Below are 25,135 nucleotides of genomic sequence, written 5' to 3'. Positions count from 1 at the left end.
AAAATAAAACCAAGATGCAATTTTTTTGACTGCCGTATGACATTTCTCCAGGGTTTTGTTCTCTGTAGCATCCCACAGTATAACACAGAATACTGAATTGTGGGCAAATCCTCTGTGTGCGTCACAGGATAAAATTCAGAGCCATTAGCTTTTGTCTCTTATCTCTCAATAATACATTCACAGTTTCTGACTTTATGTGGCTCAATCTGCAAGAACTGAATTGAAGGACAGAATAATTTTTTACTTTACCTCGCCAAGTTGAGACATTCAGAGCAGGAAAGTTGTGGAACTGAGCCTGTCGGATTTGGACTTTGCTTGACTAATGACATTGTGCAGTTTGCACCCCAGTTCCATGCTTAGTGTTTTTCTTTCAAAAAGACATTGAATTGGATTCAATGTTGGTTGAATGTGTTGGTGAGTGTCTCTGTAAGGGAGCTATTTGAATGTGCTGGGTGTGTCAGGTGACTGTGTGGTTTGGGCTTGGGAGTATGTCTACGAACGTGCCTGTGAGTGCTTTGTAATCTGTCACCATGGTTGCTGGGTGACATTTCTGTGGGTGACTCTGAATAGGATCACTAAGAAACATAACAACATCAGAGAAGGGAGAAGGCATAAACTATCCAACCTGTCATGCCTGCTGCACCATTACATATGATCCTGGTTAATATTGGGCTCCCACTCCACTTTCTCACCCACTTCTCATATTCCTTGATTCTCTGAGACCGAAACTCAGCAATGGACCATTCACAATCATTGTCCTAAATAATCAATCCTTTGTCTTTAGATAATGCCCCCTTGTTCCACATTGCTTCACCAGCAGCAAATCCTTCTAGAGTCTACCTTCTCAAATCCATTCAAACTCTTGTATTTGCAATTAGATTGGCTTCCATTCTTTAAACCTCAGAGAATATCAATGCAATTTACTCAGTCTCTCACCTTAGTATAATATCTACAAGGAAAAGGCAGAGCAGATTTATGTAAGGTTAATCTTATCTGACCATGCTGAATGACTAAGTTATTCATTGAAAGAACTGGGAGAGTTGATGAAGTGAATTCAGGTGATGTACATAAACAAACTGTCAAAAGGCATTGGATAAATTAACCCCGTAACAGATTTCTCAACAAAAATAAATGCCATTAACAGACGACGGTAACTTGGCACAGAATGAGTTAAGAGCTAAATGCCAGAGATTGGCATTGACTGGATGGCTTTCCAACTGTAAGGGAAGGATGCAGTTGAGTTTCCCAGGGTCAGTATTAAGCTTATTGCTTTTCTGAATACATTATGTGACCTGTACCTGGGTATTTGTGGTCTGATAAAATCTTGGTGAAGTAGCTAATATTGAACAGGACAGTTGGACATAGAATGATGAAAGGGCAGATTTTAACAGAATGAAATCTGAAGTGATATGTTGTGGAAGGAACAACTTAGTTATATTCAAGGAGGGTGCATGAACAGAAAAATGTGGACGTGCAAATTCATGACTCCTTGAAGATGGTAGGACAAGTTCATAAGGCAGTTAAGAAAGCATATTAAATTGAAAATGAATAGACACATTCGGTGAAAGGATGGGTTAACAGAGTTACAGTGTCAGACATTTCAGAGGATAGTTTTGAATATACAGATTAGATTGATTGATTTGTACATACATATATACATATACAAACCCGTACAGATCAAAACTGGAAATGACACTACTCACCATAATGGACCAGACAGCATAAATTCCAAGCAGAATAGAACAACGTCACTTCATCGGAGGCCTTACTGATGATGTCACCTAGCATGGTGAAGAAACGTCTGAATGAAAACAAGCCAGCTCGGCAAGCAAGTCAACAACCTCAAGTAAGAAAAATTTCAGATATAGACCCATTATCCATGGTGTAATTAGAAATGTTAAAGATAGTATCAAACCAACAAAAAAAAGCATTTAATACAAAGACAGGTAGCAGGTTAGAAGATTGAACAGAATGTAAAAAAACACAAAGTGTGACAAAACTTAATAAGGACAGAAAAACTGAGAATGAAAGAAAGCTGGAGAAATATAAAAACAGAATGTAAGCATTCCTGTAAATGTTTTTAAAAGAGTGAACAAAGTAATCAATGGTCCTATTGAAAATGAGCTTGAGAGTTGATAATGGAACACGAAAAATGGCAAATTAATTGAGCAGGTATTTTACATCAGTTTTCACTACACAGGGCGTCCCTGATTCATGAACGTTGAACTTACAAACGCTTGTACTTATGACAGCAATCCCACACAGGGGTGTAATCTTAAAGCTCCGACATACAAACATTTCATTTCATGAACAGCTGCTTTACATTGTCCTGCACTGTGTTCCAAATTGTGTACAAATCGACTTGCAAACAGGAAAGAAGTCCGTTTGCAACCTGGGGACTGTCTGTAGAGGATACAAGCAACATCTCCAAAGTAGTGATAAATCAGGAAATGGAAGAGATGTGGGAACTCAGGAAAATCACATTCACCAGAGAACTTTTACCGAGTAAAGGTACTGAAGCTCTGGTCTGACAAGTGCACAGTTCCTGATGGACTTCCTCCTAGGGCCTTAGAAGAAGTGGTCAGTAAGGTATCTGATGTGTTGGTTTTAATTTTTTAAAACGCCATAAATTTGAGGAACATCCTAAAAGATTGGAAGATAGCAAATTTAACTCCTTTTTTCAAAAAGGGAGGGGTATGGAAATTGGGAAGCGATGGGCGAACTAACTTAGTATCTGTCATTGGCAAAATGTAACAAGCTCTCATTAAAGTTATAACGGGATGCCTGGATAAGTTCAAGGTAATCAGGCACTTGTCAAAGGGGAATCATCTACTGGAGTTCTTTGAGGAAACAACGAGTTATGGATAAAGGGGAAATAGTCATGTATTGTACTTTGATTTCCAGAAGGCATTTGATAAAGTGCCACATCAAAGATTATTATGAATAATGAAAAGTCATGGTAGGGGACAGCACATTGGTGTGGACAGAAGAATGACTAGCTAACAAGAAATATGGTCGGTAGACATGGGTCTTTTCCGGTTGCCAAAGATGCAACAAAAGGCGAGTCATTGTGATAGGTAATAAGTAGACAAGACCTGGCAAACTGAATATAGTGTGGGAAACTGTGAAACTGTTCATGTTGGCAGGGAGAATAAAAATGAGGAACATTATTACAATAGTAAGAGATTGCAGAGCTCTGAGATACAGAGAGATGTGTTACCCTTGTGCATGAATCTATGCAGGTGCAGCAAATAATTATCAAAGCCAACAGAATATTACCATTTATCACAAGGGAAATTGATCACAAAAGTTGGGAGGTTATTCTTCAGTTACAATAGGCATTGTTGAGACCATATCTGGAATACTGTGCACAGTACTAATCATCTTAAGGAAGGATGTAAATACGTTGCAAGCAGTTCATTGAAGGTTTACCAGAACAATACCTGGGATGGGGGTGTGGTTTTCTGATGAATGGTTGGACAGGCTAGGCTTGTACCTCTTCGAATTTGGTTGAGCAAAAGGTGACCTGACTGAAGAGGGTAAGAACCTGAATAGTCTTAACCAGGTAGATACAGAAAGGATATTTCCTTTCATGGAAGAATATAGAACTAGGAGTCACTGTTTATAAAAAAAGGAACTGAGCGCTTAAGACAGAAATTATGTGGAATTTCTTCTCACAAAGGGTTTTGAGTCATAGAATCCCTAGTGTGGAAGCAGGCCATTTGGCCCATCAAGTTCACACTAGCCCTCCGAACAGCATCCCACCCAGACCCACCCCCTACCCTATCCCTGTAACCCTGTATTTCCCATGGCTAATCCACCTAACCTACACATCTCTGGACACTATGGGCAATTTAGCACGGCTAATCCACCTAATCTCCACATCTCTGGACAGTGGGAGAAAACTGGCGTACTCGGAGGAAACCCATGCAGACATGGGAAGAATGTGAAAACTCCACACAGACTGTCACCTGAGGGTGGAATCAAACCGGGTCCCTGGCGCTGTGAGGATGCATTGCTAACCATTGAGCCATCGTGCCACCCCGAGTCTTCCTGAAAAGGTGAAGAAAGCAGAGTCTCTAAATATTTTTAAGGCAAAGATGGGTAGAGGTTAAGGGATAGGTGGGAATCTAGATTTGAGCTTACAAGCTGATCAATTATTATCTCATTAAATGGCACAGCAGCTCAAAGTGCTAAATGAGCTATACCTTGTTTGAATGCTCAAATGTACTCTTCTGTTTGTCAACAGAAGGATGAAATCTATATTTACAAATCTTTGTTTAGCCTCAGCTTGAGTATTCTATGCAATTCTGGACACAACGAGAAAGAAACAACCAAAGTTTACAACATGATGTCGGGGATGAGGGAATCAGTAATGTGGAGAAACGTAAGAACCTGGCATCATTCTCCTTGGACCAAAGAAATTTACCTTATTCAGTTTTCAAAGTTAGGAGGGGTTTTATTCAGGCAAGTAAGGAGATACCATTTCTTCTGGAAAGTGAGATCATAGATCAAATATAAACTGGAGAAGAGTTGGAGGAAATGATGAGAATTTTTTTCATACAGAGGGTTGTTAAGACTTGGGGGCAGCACCATGGGTAATATACTGGAACAGAACTAATTATAAAGTTTTGGCAAACAGGTTGGTGTCTGGATCTGGGTTGGACAGCTGCAACAAGATGCCAGCACAGGCACAAGCCGTGTCTAATGACTTCTTCTTGTGTTGTAACCTTCTATGATTCAATCATTCTATGACTCACAATGGGGGTAATTGATAACCTCAATAGGGCTGAAAAGTAACTCAGTGAGGACACTTAGAGCAACAAGACAGGTCAAACACAATGGGAAAGTCACGTGATTTGAACTTTCTAAGAGGTAATTTCAGCAACTTGGTCTTCGGTGACACCAACAGTGATATCAAAAAGCCAAGTCACAACTGCCGTATCATGAGCCAGGACATGTGGTGGGGCGCGATTGGTTCCTCGTTCACCGTCTTCGTTGGAGGCTTGCTGTTCATCCTCTTATACAGAGGCCTGAGAATTTGCTGGGTTCTATTGTCTGACTTATCTCATGGAAAAAAGCCAAAGGTAAATTAGGAATCATCTGATTTGTGATTGAAATAACTCCACAGAGGCTGGTATCAGTCATCAAGCCACCCTTTATTTGCACATGAACAGTCCTTGACTTTAGGACTGCTTCATTTAGAGTCAGCTGTCAGAGTGTCAGGATCTCTGACACTCCTCATTTTATGTGTCAGCCAGGACTCCCTAATTGGTTCAGACTGACTGCCCAGTCAGGGAACTAAGATTCTATGAGGTCCAGCCGGCTGACCTTTTTCCAATCACTACAGTGATATTTACTCTTTCAAAGAAAAGATAAGCCTTGCACTTGAACAGCACTGCAGCTTCTCAAACTATCTCAGTGGAATTTGTCTTGGATCAATGTGGCAGGTCGCACTGTGACTGCATTCCATGTGAAGATAAAGAAGAAGAACAGTATCTAGATCTCAGTGCAGTTGTTAAGTGGGTGCAAAAGTGGCATTAAGTCTGAAGAAGAATGAGCTCATGGATTTAGGTAGGGCAAACATGACAATAGAAAACACAATAAACATAAGCATATTGAGCACAGGTGAACTACACAGGAATCTTAGAGTGTGTGTCCACAGATCTATGAAAGTAGTAGGTCAGATATATTAGGTGCAAAGAAGGAATGTACGATACTGTCCTTGATTAGTTGAGGTTTAGAATATAAGTATAGAGAGGTTATGCCAAAACTGTGTAAACTGTTAGGTTGAGCACAGCAGGAGCACACATATGACCATACGACAGGAGGGGTTTGATTGCACAAAAGAGGGCAGAGAGGAGATTTATGTCGCAGAACAGATGGATTGAGTGATGACATGGTGGAAGTACAGAAGGATTAAATAGGAATACAGAGGAAACAAGGGATGGAGCGACAGTACAGAATGATCCAGAGACAGTACAGAGGGATTGAGGGATGAGGTGGAAGCTCAGAGAGATTTGAGGTACAGTACAGAAGGATGAAGGAATGAGGTGAATTTACAGAGGGATCAAGCATGGCTTTGTGAGGAGACTAGATATGATTTTCAAAGGAAGGAATAAAACCTCAGCAAATCCAACTATCTACAAAATCAGCAGGCATGGAAGCAGAAAAGGAAATTAGTTGGTCAACAGTTTAACAGGATGATAAAGTGTAAGAAGTTGACTGCAGGTGAAGTGCAGCTGGCTCTTCAAGCCACTTCTCATACATTAAAGATGGCCCCAGTATCATGAGTAAACATTACCTCCTCATCCTCCCTCACCCATTCTTCACAGCAATGGAACAGAAGATCAAAAAGGCCCAGAAGCAAACTCTGCAAACTTTGTCTTCCTCGGAAGTTCACTCTAAGCCTAAGAGATCTCATGGAGAAATAGGAGTCAGGTCTGTTATTTTCTGTCTGATATGATCTCTGCACCCGGGGAAATGAGTTGGGTCTGTCCACCTCATAGGTAACAGGAGGTAAAAGATGGAGCACAAAAGGACAGTGGAAGAAACAAATCTTGGCCTGGGGAGATGCGTGATGTAGTGGCTTCCTGTTTTAGATCGTGGTGCTTTCTACTGGGGTAAAAGCTGAGGTAAGGCAGGAGATTCTCCAGCATCTGCAGTTCCTACTATCTCTGTAAGGCAGGAGACCTTGATTTTGATAAATGAGGACTTCAGCACAGCCCAAAAAGTTTCAACAAGGATGAGTGTTTTTTCCAGTATAGATTACACCCACAAACCTCTGATGAGTGTGGCTGAAACACAGAGAAGTCACAGATCTTATACAGGTTTATAAAATCATGAGGGGCATAGGTAAGGTGAATAGCCAAAGGCGTTTCCCTAGGGTAGGGTAGTCCAAAACTACAGGGCACAGGTTTAAGGTAAGAGGGGAAAGATTTAAAAGGGACCTGAGGGGTAAATCTTTCACACAGAGGGTGGTGCATACATGGAACAAGCTGCCAGGGGAAGTGGTAGAGATGAGTACAATTACAACATTTAAAAAACATTTGGAGAGGTATGTGGATAGGAAGGATTTAGAGTGACAGAGGCAAATGGGACTAATTCAGTTTAGGAAACCTCATTGGCATGGACCAGTTGGGCCGAAGGCTCTGATTCCAAGCTATATGACTCTATGACTATATAAATTGAATGAGACTGTACCCTGAATTACTTCTCCAAGCCAGCACATTTAATTAATTTCTCTCTTTCTTTCCCTTTGAATTAGTGGGCAAGAAACAAAGACAAGTTAGAAACTCACCAAATCTCTATCAGTGGGAAACACCAGATCAGCAACCTTGTCCTGGAGAAACTAACACAGAGATTGACAGCAGAGGTATAGTTTGCCATGACCATTCTTGTGTTGATCAAACATCTTTCACAACCCCAGGATATTCCAAACAGCATTACAGCCAATATACTTCTGGATGACAGTCACTGTTGTGATAGCTAATCTGTGCAACATCCCACAAACAATGCGATAATTTACTTTTACGGCACTTTATTTGAGGAATAAATATTGACCAGGACAGCAGGGAGAACTTCCCGACTCTTCTCTGAAATAATGTCAGGACATATCTTGTATCCAAGTGAGAGGCAATGGGGCCCCACATTAAAAGTCAGCCCTTTCAACTCCCTCAGCAGTGTACTAGAAATGTCAGCCTGGATTATGGGCTCAGGTCCCTGGAATCACAGAACTGATAGGGTGCAGAAGGAGGCCATTCAGCCCATTCATCTGCCTAGCTCTTAGAATCAGCATTCCACTTAGGTCGACCTGCCTTCCCTCTGTAACCCTGCACATTCAAATAACTGTCTAACTCCCTTTTTACAAGTCTCAGTTGAAACCGCCACCACCCTCTCAAGATAATGCATTCCAGAACCTAAATAATCATATAACGAAAAAGCTTTTGCTCATATCACTTTTGCTTCTTTTACAAAGAACTTTAAATCTACACCCTTTCATCCTCGATCCCTTCATGAGTGGGAACATTTTCTCCATAGTTACTCTGTCCAGCCCTCTCATGACTTTGAGCGCTTCAAACAAATCTGCTCTGAGGCTTCTCTTCTTCCCAACTCCCTTTTTCTCCAGTCTGTCTTCATAACTGAAATTCCTCACTTCTGGAACCATTCTTGTAAACCTGTTCTGCAATCTTTCCATTGTCTTCACAACCTTCCCTACGTACAGCTCCGAGAACAGGATACAACACTCCATTTGAGACTGAACTAATATCTTAAACAAGTTGAACATCACTGCCTTGCTCTCGTGCTTTATACCCCGATTAGTAAAAACAGAAGAGCCTGCACTTCATTAACTGCTCTTTCTGCCTGTCCAGCTATCTTTCAAGACTTATGCACAAATACACCCAGGTTCCACTGCTCCTGCACCCCCCTTAGAGATGTTTTTATAACATCATTTCCTTTATATTGTCTCTCCATGTTCTTCCTCCCAAAATGTACCACTTCACAATTCTCCACATGGAACTGCATCTGTCTATCTGCCTATTCCAACAACATGTCTTTGCTCACTTTGTCCTTCTGAAGTTCTATTCTGTTTTTCTCAGTTTACAATGCTTCCGAGTATCATTCACACATTTTGAAATTATCACCTGTATACCAAAAAGCTCCAGCAAGTCAGTTAGACATGATTTTTCTTTAAGAAATCCATGCTGACTCTCCTTAATTAACTGACATTTGTTCATATGACTATAAATTTGGTCCCTCATTACTGTTTCTGTAAGTTTCCTGAAATTAAACAGACTACTCAACAATTCAATAGGATTCATGCTGCTCCAGCATTCCTCATGCCCACATTCTGCCCCTTCCCCCTAATCCTTAATTCCCTGACTGATCAAAAATCTATCCATCTCAGCCTTAAATATACACAAGGACTCTGCTCCCACAGCTCCCTGTGGCAAGGAGTTCTAACGACTCTCAACCCTCTGAGAGAAGAAATTCTTAAATTGCCACCCCTTTATTCTGACAAGTGTGTCCACTGGTCCTAGACTCTCTCACGAGGGGAAAACATCCTCTTAGCATTTATCCTATCAAGCCCGTTAAGAATCCTATATGTTTCAATGAGATCACCTTTCATTCTTTTAAACTCCAGTGATGTTTAACTTTTTGCTCACAAGACAATCCCTCTTTGCAATCTTCCTGGTGAACCTTCTCTGAACTGTCTCTAGTGAAATTATATCTTTTCTTAAAACAAGGGGAGTGGTCTCACCGGCACTTTGTACAGTTGCAGTGAGCCTTCCCTACTCTTATACTCCTAACCCCCTTGAAATAAGGGCTAACATTCCATTAGTGCTTCTGATTACTGACTGTGCCAGTGTGCTAGCTTTCTGTGTTTTGTGCACAAGTAGCCCCTAATCCCTGTGTTTTGCATCTTTGTGCAGTTGTTTTCCATTCATGTTCAACTGGAGTTAACCACAAAGGTGTTATTTATAATGTTAAACTTCATACTCTGAGGTGTGCTAGTGCAATGCAAGGATGTTTGTTTTGCATAAAATAAACCTACCTCAGAATAATCTAATTTCAGGGGACTGTTTATAGCTGCTCAGATGTTCCACTTTGCCACAGTTTTTGTCTTGCTGACAGCATGAATGGCCGATGGAAGCTCTTGGCAATGTCCACTGTCTAGTGGGCAAATTACATTGGCACAAATGTGCCCACTGTATACAGTCACGCCACATCCTTAAACTAAAGAAAGAGCTGGACAAAGGATGGGTGAGAAAAGGAAACAGACTGATATGAGAGAGTGAGTGTGTGATCCAGAAATGGACAGAGGGAGAGGGAAATGGCTGGAGACAGACAGAGTCAAACATAAATAAATGGACAGAGACCAAATAGGAAAAATGAAGTGAGGGCAAAGGTGAGAGCACAAGGGAGACAGAAACATTGAGAGGGAAACAGACAGTTGGAGAAGGATAAGGTACAAAGAAAAACAGCCAGAAAGAGGGACAAACAGACAAGTATATAAACAGACAAAGACACTATGACAGAAACAGAAAACCAAGAAGTGAAAGGCTGAGACGGGGGAATTTAAGAATTTTACTCGAGCTGTGTCAAGAGGACATTCTGTTGTATTTAAATGTTGGTAGGAAGGTGCAAAAGAAGGTATAAACAGACCTCTTTGTAATGTCACAGGATGTGCCATTGAAAATATGGCAATTAATCTGCTCACACAGAGTTCCATGAAATAGTGAATGAAATGCATGATCTAGACAATTAGTTTGGTGTTGATTCAGGGTAAAGTATTGTGCTGAGTAAATAAACAGAAAGCATTCCTCATCCTGCAGCTCATTTCACTTGAATGAACCTCCTGTCAGGTTGCCATCCACCAAAGGCTGCCCTGGAATCTTCAGGAATTAAAAGCTCATCTGCAGAACAATGCAGCAAGCAAAATGCGGGAGAAAAGCCATTGGGCAGTTGAAGACAATGTGTTTGTAAAAGATTGAGAGCACCCTTATTTCTGAGTTACAAAAGTTTTGGATGTGTGGGGAGAGTAGCTGTTTACCTGAGAGCCAAGAATCAGCCAATCAGTTATAAAAATTTCATTTGACTTCTGATTGGCAGCTGGAGGTCGAGGTACCATGAGAATGGATCTTGAGCGAGCAAAAATGGGAATGCGGGAGCAGAGAACTTGGAGGAAGGAATTCATGGAGGACACTGTATTAACTGGAGTTGCCAAGCCTAGCCTGTCCTTTTTGCGATGTTTCCAACTGTGGTTGGATCATAGTAATGCACCCATCTTCAGGTATTGCTGGAGCACAAGACCTATAGCTCCTAAACCAAGAGAACTTTTCCAATAAATGTTAGGAAATCTACAGCAGTTGCCAATGCCATGAACAATGCTAAGTGTTCCTTTAACTAACTATTGATACTCAATATGTTTTAGGAGATTGCACGCCTGAATGCCACAGAAACTTCAAAAGTAAGGGATGTCAATCTCATGCACGCAGTCCAGGAATGGGCGCAGCGAATGATATCAGCTCAGTCTCTGATTGGCCGAGGGCTTGTGAGTAACAAGAATGAAAAGTTTCACCTGAGACACTTAGACTTAAAATCAGCCTTCAAACAGGGCTCTGTAAAAATGGAACTAAGGTGGGGAAAACTACCAACTGTTTCTGGGACTCTGGGCAAGGAAGCAGATCAGTCACCAGAGAACTTTTCTCTCAGATGACTACTGTCAGGATGGTAGTACATGACAAGTCAGAATCCAGAATGAAACCCGACTTGATAGATCATATGTTTAATATGTGTGCAGTTGGCTACCATGGTGGCTCATCACTGAAACGTATTCACACAAAGCAGCTAATGTCCTGTAAAAACAGAACACAAGCTTACGACACAAAATATAAAAAGATATTGTAGCATAGCAGCAACTCAAAGTTTGAATGTTTCCCAACAATATCCTTTATAGATACTGAAATCCCAGGGAAATATCAACCTTTTCTCATCTCTTTAATTAATTACTTAACTGATTCTGCCCAGTATCCCTTCTGGGATGGTTGAGATGGTTTTCTGATTTCTTTCCAATTCTCATTCTTGGACTGTTGATCTAAACTTCTTCTCAGTTCTAAAAACTGAAGACATCTTTACAAACTGTATAGGAGGGCCAAAGAACTATAGGATAACGATGATATTCGACAGCTGCATGGGAAAATAGATTGTACAGGATGAGAAAATAGGCTGGGAAAGTTTAGAATGATACTTAACAAGCTGCATGACTTTGAATGAGTCCTGTGAACATTCCTTTATGAGCCAAAGATAACACCTGCAGCTTCTGTTCCCATCCCGTGTTTTCTGTACCAGCCAGCAGTTTTGACTTTCTGTTTCCGCTTTCTTTGTGCTGGCTGTTTGTTACACTGTATAAGAGAGAGAGAGAGTTTCGTTCTAAATTACAGGACTTCACCTTGGCTCAGAATCGTGAACAAACCTAAGGCTCCAGCCAGCCATCAATCGAGGGGCCCCCAACGGGCAGAAGGGCGTGAGACTTGTTGCTTTTTCTCTTTTCCCTTCCATTTACTATTACCACTATAATCATTTATTATTACTTAATAAACATTTATATTTAAGCAAATTGCTGTTAGATGAACTTTCTGTTAATTATATTTACCCGAATCTGAAAAGAACCGTTTGGATACATGCTGTGATCCAAGACACAAACTCTCACAGATTGAATAACTTTCTGACCTTTTCAAAATAAATTACCTTGAAACCAAAATTCATCTGCCTCTATTTTAAAAACTGAATTCCAAAATTAATCTTTACATATTATACATATTTATCACACTAACCAGCACCTGTCTGGAACATATAATTCAATCAGACTGGGTGCAATGTGCTAGCTGGTCAAATGTCACACTAATTAAGCTTCAAAAGAACTGCAAATGCTCCAGGGTGGAGGTTTGTGAGACTGGGAAATATATGTGGGATGGGGAGATTATGTTTGAGATGGGAAGAATGGGTAGGGCATGAGAGTGAGAGTGTTGGACAGATAGAGTGCATAAGGAATGGTGAGTTTGGGTATAGATTGGGGAGAGTGGGTGTGGAACGGGGGGAATGAGAGGGGGACAGGTAGAGTAGGTGAGGGGTGGGGAGGTAGAGTGAGTGTGGGTAAATTCCAGTTTTGCTTCAGCAAAGGCTGTATAGTCTGATAGTGGAACAAGCGTACAGCTCCATCAAATCTCTACCACAAATTACCCCTCCAGTTACGTGGAAATGGGCCACAAGAAGAGTTCACAGTTATTCTTGCATTAATGTATTGTGATTCATGTCTCTTTGACAGGTAATGATGGTGTTCTTACTGAGCTTTGGTTCCCTTTTCATCTACTTCATGACATCAATAGAGTAAGTATTGGTTTGAAGAAACCGAGGGCATGCTGTTGATGCTTGCTGGACTTCCTTATGAAAAGACTTGGTGCCCATGTTAAAAAGGGCAATGCCCATCTCTCTTGTTTATTTGTTTACTACAACCTGAGTGATACTACCACAGGTTTGCTCAAGCCCCTGTCTTTGCACAATTGCCTCCCACGTAGCTTTGTGATGAGTGGTCTCACACACAAATGCACACTCACACATGGTTCAACAGGACATCTCCTTAAATTGGACTGAACTACCAGCTGCGTGAAGGCTGCAGTGTCACGTCAAGATGCCCAAAAGTTGACAATCTCTGTTCAAATGGACTGATGTGGTACAAACTTCTGCCATTCATGGCATTCTAACAAAGGCTTCTTCACCCACTACTGATTTGAGTGCCTTGTGCCAGTCAAAGACAGTTGTCCTTATTTAACATTATTTCTCATGAATTTGTTTTTTTTTATGGCTTGTTTCTTTCTGCTGTTTTGTTATTTTCAGTTTTACATTTTCATTAATTCATGCAATATGGTTGTAGCTAGCTCAGCCAGCAACTATTGTGTCCACATCCAATGTTAAGAGTTGAATACATTGCTGAGTGTCTGGAGACACATGTACGCCAGGCCAGATAATAATAGAAGATTTCCTTCCCTAAAAGACGTTAATGAACCAGACACACTTTTACAACAACTGACAGTGGTTGCAGGGTCACTATTAGACATGCTTTTAATTCCAGATTTTTATTGAATTCAAATTCCTCTGGTGGCCATAATGCAGTTCAAATCCATGTCCCGAGAACATGAAACAAACACAAAGAATGCTGGAAAATCTCAGTTGGACTGGCAGCATTGGTGAAGAGAGAGTTAACGTTCCCAGTCTGATTTGGCTCTTCTTCCAAACAGACATATCGGACCGAATGAAAATGCTACGTTCTGTTTCTCTCTCTCAACAGGTGCTGCCAGACCTGCAGAGATTCTCCAGAATTCTTTGTGTTTGATTCTGATTTCGAGTGTCTGCAGTATTTTGCTTTTATTCCTCAGAAATAACTGCGTGGAAGCCAGGATCCCATCACCAAGTCACCCTTTATTTCCTTGTGAGCAGTAAACTGGCTGAGGTCAGCCAGCTCAGTGTCAGGTTCTTGAACTGCGGAGATTCTAAATTTTCTGTTAAAATTAGTCAGCCAGGGCTTCCCGATTCCCTCTCATTTCAGTTCTAAAGGGTCGGCCCTGCCATCTGAGGGTGCGCCCTTGGGTCCTAGTCCCTCCTACGAGTAGAAACATCTTTTCCTCATACACTCTATCCAGGCATCTCAGTATTCTGTAAGTTTCAATGCAATCCACCATCAACCTTCTGAACTTGAGTACAGACCGACATTCCACCACCACTCCTCACATGACAAGCCCTTCATTCCTGGGTTCATTCTTGTAAGCCTCCTCTGGACTCTCTCCAATGCCAGTACATCCTTCCTTAGATAATGGGGCCTAAAACTGCTCACAATGTTCAAAATGCGGTCTTATACAGCCTTTGCAGGACATCCCTGCTCTTGTATTCTAGCCCTCTTGAAATGAATGCTAACATTGCATTTGCCTTCCTAACTGCCATCTGAACCTGCATGTTAGCCCTAACAGGATGCTGAACTAGGGCTCTCAAATCCCATTGTACATCAGATTTCCAAAGCTTTTCCCAATTTAGAAAACAGCCTACTCCTCTATCCCTCCTGCCAAAGTGCATAACCTCACACTTTGCCACATTATATTCCATCTGCCATTTCTTTGCCCACTCTCCTAGTCTGTCCAAGTCCTTCTGCAGTCCTCAACACTATCTGCTCCTCTACCTATCTTTCTGTCATCTGTAAACATAGTGACAATGCCCTCAGTTCCTTTGTCCAGATCTTTAATGTGTAACACTAACAGTTGTGGTCCCAACACAGATCCCTGCTGAATTTTACCAAGTCATGGTTGCCATCCTAAAGACTTATCTCCACTCTGCCAGCCCCTAATACCATGGGCTCTGACCTTACTTAGCAGCCTCCTGTGTGGCAGCATGTCAAAGGCCTTCTGGAAATCCAAATCGATCACATCCACTGGCTCTCCCTTGTCTAACTTGCTCATTACCTCCTCAAAGAATTTTCGCAGATTTTTCAGACATGACTTTCACTTGTCAAAGCCATGCTGACTCAGCCCTATTTTACCATGCACTTCCAAGTACTCTGCAATCTCATGATTAATATGGATTCTAAAATCTTACCAGTGATTGAGGTCACAATATAGTTTCCTTTCATCTGACTCCCTCCCTTCTTAAACACGTGTTTTATATTAACCATTTTCCAGTTTTCTGGGATTCTCCCTGAAAGATTACCACTAATGCCTCTACAATCTCCTTCAGAACCTCCGGGTGTAGTTCATCTGGTCTGGTGATTTATCCATCTTCAGACCTGTCAGCTTCCCCAGCACTTTCTCCTTAGTGATGGCCACTACATTCACTCTGTCCCCTGACTCTTGATGTTCTGGTATGCTGGTGGTGTCTTCCATGCTGAAAACTGATGTAAAGTACCTATTTAGTTCTTCGTTCCCCAGTTCTACTTGTTCAGCCTCATTTTCCAGTGGTCCAATGTCCACTCTTGCTCTCTTTTACTATTTAGAAAATTCTTGCAATCTTCTTTTATATTATGCTAGTTACCCTCATATTTCACCTTCTCCCCACGATTGCTTTTTCAGTTATTCTCTGCTGGTTTTTAAAGGCTTTCCAATCCTCTGGATTCCCACTCATCCTCACCGCATTGCATGCTTTTTTTCACTTTTACGCTGTCACTGTCACCCCTTGTCAGCCATGGTTGCCTTATCCTCCCCTTAGTAGAACTCAGAAAACTCATAGCTTTTTTGAAAGGCAAAAAGAAATGAATGGAAGAGAGTTTATATTTTTCAGCATAGTAAATCTCTCCAAGTATGAGTCAGAAGCAGAGGTGTTGCTTGTAACAGCAGCTTGTTTTGATTAAGCTGTGGGTATACCATAAGTAATTATTATACCAAGAAGCTCCTTAGGATTCAAACATCAATGACTTGGGATATTCGGAATATTCCACAAGATTTAGCAAAAATCTGCCATTTTTAATGAATTATTGTAGGTCTTTTTCATGAAATGAAATGATGAGTTCTACACCACAATGGTACATTGAGCACTGTTTAAACTGAAAGCGACATATGTCACCTCATGAGTATAGATATAGATTATGCAATAATAAGTACAGTATATCTGTCATATTCAGTGATTTATTTTAATTAGGAGGGCACAGTACTGTGATTCAGTATTTCAACTTGAATACTGGTTACCCAGCAAGGAAATGTCTGAAAGAATCTAATTCCAGTTTTCCTATGGGAATTCCAATGGGAATCTACAATTCACTTCAAATAGTTTCACTCAGGAATGAAAGCACGATGTAAAATGAGGACTACTGTGTTTATATGGAGCTACCAGCCTGAAGCTCACCTGCTGGGTGTGGACAGCCAGCATTGCGACCCAGAAATGATAGCAGCCAAACATCTACATTTAAATGGGCTCCAATACACTTTGAGCACTTGAGGTGATTTTGCAATCAGTTTGCTGGAAGGAATTGCAGATAGACCAGGATAGGAAGCAACCAGTTTAAGAATAACGGGGACAGTTTGTGAAAGTAAGAAATAGGTCTCTTGCTCAAACACACCTGATTCTTTAGGGAATTTTGCACCTTCCTGAACATGAACCCCTTGTTCCCAGGTATGCAGCTCATACATTCCAAGGTCAAAGTTTGGTGCCCTGTTCACTCTTCTGGATCATCACTGTCCTGTCCAATGACGATTTGCCACATGAATCACCTTCCTAAATGTGCTTCGCTTTGGCGAGTTTATGTTCATAATCAAAAGAGGCATTTCATTTCAGTTCTGAGGAAAAGTCACTGGACCCAAAATTTGATTTCTCTCCACAGATGCTGCCAGGTCTACTGGCCTTTACCAGCAATTTCTGTTTTTATTTCATCCACTCAAGTCTCCAGTCCTAGCTAGTACCCTGCAAAAACTGCCAATAGCCAAAGCCAATTGGCAATTTCTCCTCTGAAATTTTTATAATATTCCCAAGAAGTTCAGGACAAGTGATGTCACAGTAAGGTCATCTCAAATTCTCCCTCCGCCTTTCAAGAAACTGTTAAAATCATTCATCTCACAGCAAGAAGTTGGAACTTTCCATTTCGGTGAATGCTTGGTTTAGATAAAAGAGTTAAGTGAGATTGTGGGGAGAGAAATTTTGAAGCAGAACTTTGATTAGATGAATTGAACATGCTGTTCCCTTTCTGCAGGAGTAATGAAAGCACACAAGTGGTTCTGAACACCCTACAGATGGTTGATCTATGCTTTAACGCATTCTTTTTATTTTACTTTGGACTGCGTGTAAGTAATTTTCTGTCATTTGAGTCTAAGCGGAAATCAGTCTCATTTCATTGCGCTCTCACCTCTGAAAAGAAAGACTCACATTTCTACAGCACCTTTCTCAACGTCAGGACATTCCAAATTGCTTCACGGCAATGAAGCACACTTGGAAATACTGTCAGTGTTGTGCTGCCAGCTTGCATATAGCAAAGTCCCACAATCAAAAATCTGGTTACATGCTTTTGTGGTATTGGTGAAGGGTTAAATACTGGCCAAAGCAACAGGGAGAACTTACCTTCTCTTTTGCAAATAATGCCATGGAGCCTTTTGTGTCTGGTAAGACAGCAGATACAGCTGCTGTTAAATGCCTCATCTGCAAGGCAGTTTCTCTGATAGTGCAGCATTAACTCAACATTATACTGCGGACGGTCAACTTTCATTGGAACTCAGATGTAAAGCATTACCCACTGTGTCAAAGCTTGTACACATCACAAAATCTCACTCTGAGACTTGAGCACAAAATTGAGGTTAACGTTCCCAGCCCACCAATTCCTCCAATATATGTATTTTTTTACAAATTCATTCAAACACGGAACAGGTCAGCATTTATTGCCCATCTCTATCTGCCCCCGAGAAGGTGGTGGTGAGCTGCCTTCTTGACAGCTGAGTTCCATCTGATGTAGGTAAACACACAATGCTGTTAGGGAGAGTTCCAAAAGTTTGACCCAGCAACACTGAGGGAATGGCGATATACTTTCAAGTCAGGATGGTGAGTGGCTTGGAGGGGAATCTGTTAGGGCTGGTGTTTCCAAGTATCTGCTACCCTTGTCCTTCTGGATAGAGGTGGTTGAGGGTTTTGAAGGAGCTGTCTAAGGAGCATCGGTGTGCTACTGAGCATCATAGTGGAGGGAATAAATGTTAGTGGATATGGTACCGATCAAGCTAACTACATTGTTTGGATATGTCAAGCTCCTTGAGCGTGTTTGAACTGAACCCATCCAGGAAAGTGAGGAAGATTCCATCACATCCTAACTAATGCCGTGTGGATGGTGGACAGGCTTTGAGGAGTCAGGAGGTGAGTTCTCACTGCCTCTGACCTGCTCTTGTAGCCCACACTTTAAATGTGGCTAGTCCAGTTCAATTTCTGGTCAATGGCAACCCCCAGGATGTTGAAAACCTTCTTAACAATTTACTCCAGAGCTTTGCCTTTCCTCCAAATCAAGGGGTAGGGTGAGAGAGACATCAATCAACACTCCTACCTCCCATTACAACTGAGTGATCCCTGGCTGACAGTTACTAGTAGGCTTTGGCCTGAAGGTTACCTGTTTGTTATCTTTCCACAACAGTTCATTGCAGCCGAAGACAAGCTTCGGTTCTGGTTTGAGCTCAATTCCATTGTGGACTTCTTCACCATCCCTCCAGTTATCGTTGCACTCTATTTCCAAAAGGACTGTATTGGTGAGTGTGCAAGTACAACGATTGTTTGCTTTTTCTAACTCCCTCTTGAGCAACCATCATCCCAAATTTAAAATATTCAAGTTATCTTCTTCACGTTAACGATTTCCTGAAACCAACTGTAATTCCTGTAATGGAATAATCAGAGAACCCTTGAACTGTACTCTGAAGAAACTGGGAATTCTGAAAAAGCAGGCTTAGAACGGTGAATCAGATTGTTATCACCTTGTTCAGATGTTGCAACACTCCTGGAGCCTTGACGGTCTGTCTTGTGTTTGAATTATCATGGTAACACCAGTTAACCTCTCCCGATCCTTTAATTGGTGACACTGCTGGCACTGGAGTTATGACATGTGATAATGGAACTGCTGGCCCAACTAGGCAGCTATCATGGGAGCTGGGCTGGCAAGGCCTCAGGTCTCCAATATAGTGAATTCTAAAATGAAATTCAATTAATGTGCTCTTTTGTTAGTTAACAACAGAGAATGTCACACAGTTTCTATGCAGACTTCCATTCAACCTATTCAGCCCAAGCTCCCAGTCATAATTTGCTTTACCCTATCTGGCACTTTAATCTTTCAGACACAAAGGAAGCCTGCCATTCATATTTCAGCAGATCCAGGTTATTGCTTTTCTTTGGCATTATTTTTCCAGGCTTGAGGTTCATGAGGTCTCTTCGCTTGCTGCAATTACCTGAAATCCTACAATACTTACGGATCTTGAAGAGAAAGTAAGTACAGTTGTGACTGGTCAAATTGATATCAACTTGAGTAACTAATTTCATCCAAAGGCTAGATTGCCAGAGGATGTCAAATACTGATCACAAGTACAGCCAGATGAGTCCTTACTTTGTCTTTGCAGCCATTTTTCATGTTAGTGTGAGAGGCCTAACTGACTGTTCACAAGAAATCTGCACATGCCAGACCTTGGTTGGAGTACAAAAGGGACAGTACAATGCTTATCCTCAGGAAGGAGATATTATTGGAGGGAGTGCAGCACACATTCAGTGGAATCATCCCTGGCCTTGGGAGTGTTAAATAATGAGGAATCTGGCCAGACTTAAATCTATAAAACTTTGGTGTGGTTTACATTTGAGCAGAGAAGCTGACAGGGTCCCTGACTGAGGTCTGCAAAATTATGACAGGACTAGAAAAAGGAAAATCTATTCTCCTGAGGACAAAAGTCAATAACTGGGGGAGTAGATTTAAGTTCAGGGACAGGAGTTTTAAAAGGGATTAAGGAAGAATTTTTTCATCCAGAGTGGTGGGTATCCAGAACACAGTACCAGAAAGAGTGGTAAAGTTGGGAATCATCACAACATTTAAAAGTTCTAGGTTCATGAAGAAAGCTCATCACTATCTTCTCAAGGGCAATGAGGATGAACAATACATGCTGGCCCAGCCAGCGTTGTTCACATCCCATGCATCAACTTTGAAAAAACCATAGTATACAAGACTACAGGCCAAGTGTGATAAAATGGGACAAGAGTGGATAAGTGCTTGATGAGTAGCACAGACACGATGTGACTCTATGACCCATTGCATTGCCTAGGCTAGTATTGCCTGGGGCTAAGAAGGTATAGGGGTGAGAGATAGTAGGAACTGCAGATGCTGGAGAATCCGAGACAACAAGGTGCAGAGCTGGATGAACACAGCAGGCCAAGCAGCATCATAGGAGCAGGCAGGCTGACGTTTCGGGCCTAGACCCTTCATCAGAAATGGGGCAGGGGAAGGGGGTTCTGAAATAAATAGGGAGAGAGGGGGAGGCGGATAGAAGATGGATAGAGGAGAGGATAGGTGGAGAGGAAACAGACAGGTCGAAGAGGAGGGGATGGAGCCAGTAAAGGTGAGTGTAGGTGGGGAGTTAGGGAGGAGATAAGTCAGTCCAGGGAGGATGGACAGGTCAAGGGGGCGGGATGAGGTTAGTAGGTAGGAGATGGGGGTTTGCGGCTTGAGGTGGGAGGAGGGGATAGGTGGGAGGAAGAACAGGTTAGGAAGGCGGGGACGAGCTGGACTGGTTTTGGGATGCGGTAGGGGGAGGGGAGATTTTGAAGCTCGTGAAATCCACATTGATACCATTGGCCTGCAGGGTTCCCAAGCGGAATATGAGTTGCTGTTCCTGCAATCTTCGGGTGGCATCGTTGTGGCACTGCAGGAGGCCCAGGATGGACTTTTCGTCTGAGGAATGGGAGGAGGAGTTGAAATGGTTTGCGACTGGGAGGTGCAGTTGTTTATTGCGAACAGAGCGTAGGTGTTCTGCAAAGCGGTCCCCGAGTCTCTGCTTGGTTTCCCTGATGTACAGGAGGCCACAACGGGTACAGCGGATGCAGTATACCACATTGGCAGATGTGCAGGTGAACATCTGCTTGATGTGGAAAGTCTTCTTGGGGCCTGGGATGGGGGTGAGGGAGGAGGTATGGGGGCAGGTGTAGCACTTCCTGCAGTTGCAGGGAAAAGTGCCGGGTGTGGTGGGGCTGGAGGGGAGTGTGGAGCAGACAAGGGAGTCACGGAGAGAGTAGTCTCTCCGGAAAGCAGATAAGGGTGGGGAGGGAAAGATGTCTTTGGTGGTGGGGTCGGATTGCAGATGGCGGAAGTGTCGGAGGATGATGCGTTGGATCCGGAGGTTGGTGGGGTGGTACATGAGGATGAGGGGGATTCTTTTTTGGTTCTTATTGCAGGGACAGGGTGTGAGGGATGAGTTGCGGGAAATGTGGGAGACACGGTTGAGGGTGTTCTCCACAATGGAAGAGTGGAACTCTTCTCCACAATGTCTTATGAGTTAGTCTCAGCTTTCAACACTGAGGGTGATAGGTATTTATTGGGAGAGGGTTCTAACCAAGGGGGGTTAATGTATTTCAGATACAGATCGGACCTTAACGCATTAACAGGGCTTCAGTTCAACTTTCAATTGGAAGGGCGGCACCTGTGAGGGCCCACCACTCCCTCTGCCAAACTGGAGTGGAGCGTATACCTATGACTCTCAGAGCCAGAGGTGAGAGCACTACCCAATGAGTTGAACCGGCTCTTGTTGAAGATTTAAATCTTGGGCCTTCTGGAGAAGGGGAAACATTTGACAGGGGAAACAGACAAGAATTCTGTTATATTTCTGTTGCTCACCATTTACCTTTCTTCTGAACCTTTAACTTTGCAGTTCAAAAATCAAACTGGCAAGTCTGCTGTCTGTGTTTCTGGGCACATGGTTCACGGCTGCAGGCTTCATACACACAGTAAGTTCACAAACTGGCTCTTCAGTGCCTTAAAATAATATGCACCCAGTCATTTTAACAAGAGCTCCATGTGCTACACATTTTTGGCAACAAGTCTTGACATTATTAACAACAAAGGCATCTACATTTAACTGTAGGAAGAGGTCCTGTGTGCATTATGGTCAAGATGAAAACAGATTGTCAGTCAAAGAAGGTGAGATTTGTAAGCTGTTGTCAGTACAGGAATCAAGCATGTTGCTTTTAATGGTAGTTTTAAAGGAAGAAGGGGAGGCTGAGAAACTTATTGAAGGATGGCATGGTGGCTCAGTGGTTAGCATTGCTGCCTTATAGTGCCAGGGACCTGGGTTCAATTCCAGCCTTGAGTGTGGAGTTTGCATATTCTCCCTGTGACTGTATGGGTTTCTTCCAGGTGCCCTGGTTTCCTCCCACAATCCAAAGATGTGCATACTAGGTGGATTAGGCATGCTAAATTGCCCACTGTGTCCAGTGATGAGCAGGTTAGGTGGATTAGGGGCCTTCAGTGATTCAGCAGTGGGAGTCCGGGAGAGAATGCGAGGGCAGCTGGGAAGGTGAGCTTTCTTTAAAAAAGTCTTACCTCGCGTGACTACAGCCTTCAGTGGTTCAGCAGAGGAGTCGTCCCAGAGTGGGCGCGAGTGGTCTGCTGGGTAATGGCTATCTTTCACCCAATAAATTTGGGAAGTCACTAATTAATTTTAAAACATTAACTAAGTGGAGATGGCAGGTCAGGTGATGTGTTGTAGCTGTATGATGTGGGAGCTAGCTGGTCCCATTGAGAACGGCAGTGACCACATCTGCAGCAAGTGTTGGCTGCTTGAGGAGCTAGAATCTGAACTTCAAACACTGCAGCACATCCGGGAGGGGGAGAGATACCTGGATGCTGTGTTCCAGGAGGCAGTCACACCTAGTAGATTAACTAATTTTAATTCGATCAGCGGCCAGGGACAGCAGTGTGTGACTGCGAGTGAGGCAGGTAGAGGGACCCTGCAGACAGGAAAACAAGAGCCGCAGCCCTTGACATTGTCCCACAGGTATGAGGCACTTGCTCCCTGCGTGGATGAGGAACAGGGTTGCAGGAAGGATGAGTCAACTGACCATGGCTCCATGGCCCAGGAGGCCATTCAAGAGGGGGGAGCTAAAGAACAGATTGTAGTTGTAGGGGATTCCATCATCAGGAGGATAGACAGTGTCCTTTGCAAGCAGGATAGAGAGTCCTGCATGGTGTGTTGCCTGCCCAGTGCCAGGGTGCGAGACATCTCTGACCGGCTTGAGAGGATACTAGAGAGGGAGGGGGAGGATCCAGTTGTTGTGGTCCATGTAGGTACCAACAACATAGGCAGGACTAGGAAAAAAGACCTGTTTCGGGATTATGAAAAGCTAGGAACAAAATTAAAAAACAGGTCTTCAAGGGTCATAATCTCTGGATTGCTGCCCAAGCCACGTGCAAATTGGCATAGGGAGGTGAGGATCAGGGAAGTAAACACATGGCTAAAAGAGTGGTGTTGGAAAGAGGGTTTCCTTTTCATGGGGCACTGGCATCAGTTCTGGGACAGGAGGGATCTATACCGCTGGGATGGACTCTACCTGAACAGGGCCGGGTCCAGTGTTCTGGCGAGAAAGGTAAATAGGTTGTTCAATAGGACTTTAAGCTAGTAAGTAGGGGGGAAGGGAGGAGTGAGCATACAGGGAGTATAACAATAAATGGAAACAGCAGGTTAGCAGGTGACGAGGAAGCTTCAACTCCAATGAAAATTAGGAAAAAAGTTAAAGGGAAGGAGAACTCAAGAGCTGTTAGTAATGGCGGTGACAGGACTCAAAAAGAAGGTGCAAAACTGGCATAAGGGCACTTTATCTGAATGCTTAGAGCATACGGAACAAGGTAGATGAGTTGATGGCGCAAATCATGGCAAATGGGTATGATTTAGTGGCCATTACAGAGATATGGTTGCAGGATGGTCATGACTGGGAGTTAAATATCCAGGGGTATCAAACTGTTCGGAAGGACAGACAGGAAGGTAAGGGACTCTGATTTTTAAGGATGATATCAGGGCGGTAGTGAGAAATGATATAGGTTCTACTGAACATAACGTTGAATCCATTTGGGTGGAAATTAGGAATAGCAGGGAGAAGAAGTCACTGATAAGTGTGGTCTATAGGCCACCAAATAATGACATCGTGGTGGGGCAGGCAATAAACATAGAAATAGCTTATGCATGTAAAAATGGTACAGCAATTATCATGGGGGATTTTAATCTACATATCAATTGGTCAAACCAGGTCGGTCATGGCAGACTTGAGGAGGGGTTCATAGAATGCATCCGCGATAATTTCCTTGAACAATATGTAATGGAACCTACGAGGGAGCAAGCTATCCTAGATCTAGTCCTGTGTAATGAGACAGGAATAATTAATGATCTTACAGTTAGGGATCCTCTCTGAAGGAGCGATCACAGTATGGTTGAATTTAAAATACAGATGGAGCGTGAGAAGGTTAAATCCAGTACCAATGTCCTGTGCTTAAACAAAGGAGACTATGATGGGATGAGGGAGGAGTTAGCTAAAGTAGAATGGGAGCAAAAACTTCATGGTGGGTCAATTGAGGATCACTGGAGGACTTTCAAAATGATTTTTCACAGTGCTCAGCAGAAGTATATTCCAGTGATAAGGAAGAACTGTAGGAAAAGAGATAGTCAGCCATGGATGTCTAAGGAAATAAAGGCAAGTATCAGATTGAAAAAAAACACATACAAAAATGCAAAGATTAGTGGGAAACTAGTAGATTGGGAAATCTTTAAAGGCCAACAGAAAGCCACAAAAAAAGTTATAAAGAAAAGTAAGATAGATTACGAGAGTAAACTAGCTCAGAATATAAAAACAGGCAGCAAAAGTTTCTATAAATATGTAAATCGTAAAAGCGTGGCGAAGGTAAACATTGGTCCTTTAGAGGATGAGAAGGCCGATTTAATAACTGGTAATGAGGAAATAGCCGAGACATTAAACAGTTATTTTGTGTCGGTCTTCACAGTGGAAAACACAAATAACATGCCGAAAACTGATGGCAAGAAGGTTATAGTAGGTGAGGACCTCGAAACTATCGTTATCACTAAGGAGGCAGTGCTGGGCAAGCTAATGGGGCTAAAGG

At 42.5% G+C, this 25,135-nt stretch overlaps 1 protein-coding gene across 1 annotated transcript in view; it reads left to right on the top strand.

Annotated features, from left to right (window-relative positions):
- The first annotated feature begins 11,020 nt into the window (after positions 1-11,020).
- The window catches only part of LOC109930129 (calcium-activated potassium channel subunit alpha-1-like), a 457,675-nt gene continuing 443,560 nt past the window's right edge, over positions 11,021-25,135 (top strand). The window contains exons 1-6 of the mRNA XM_048618522.1: positions 11,021-11,056; positions 12,830-12,891; positions 17,225-17,315; positions 18,641-18,752; positions 19,404-19,479; positions 21,900-21,975. Of these exons, the coding sequence (XP_048474479.1) occupies positions 11,021-11,056; positions 12,830-12,891; positions 17,225-17,315; positions 18,641-18,752; positions 19,404-19,479; positions 21,900-21,975 (453 nt within the window). The remainder of the gene's footprint in view (positions 11,057-12,829; positions 12,892-17,224; positions 17,316-18,640; positions 18,753-19,403; positions 19,480-21,899; positions 21,976-25,135) is intronic.

This window comes from Rhincodon typus, chromosome 40, assembly GCF_021869965.1.
Source record: "Rhincodon typus isolate 14 chromosome 40, sRhiTyp1.1, whole genome shotgun sequence".
NCBI lineage: Eukaryota > Metazoa > Chordata > Chondrichthyes > Orectolobiformes > Rhincodontidae > Rhincodon > Rhincodon typus.
Note: the sequence above shows the minus strand (reverse complement) of the source record. Positions and strands in the feature narration are given on the sequence as shown.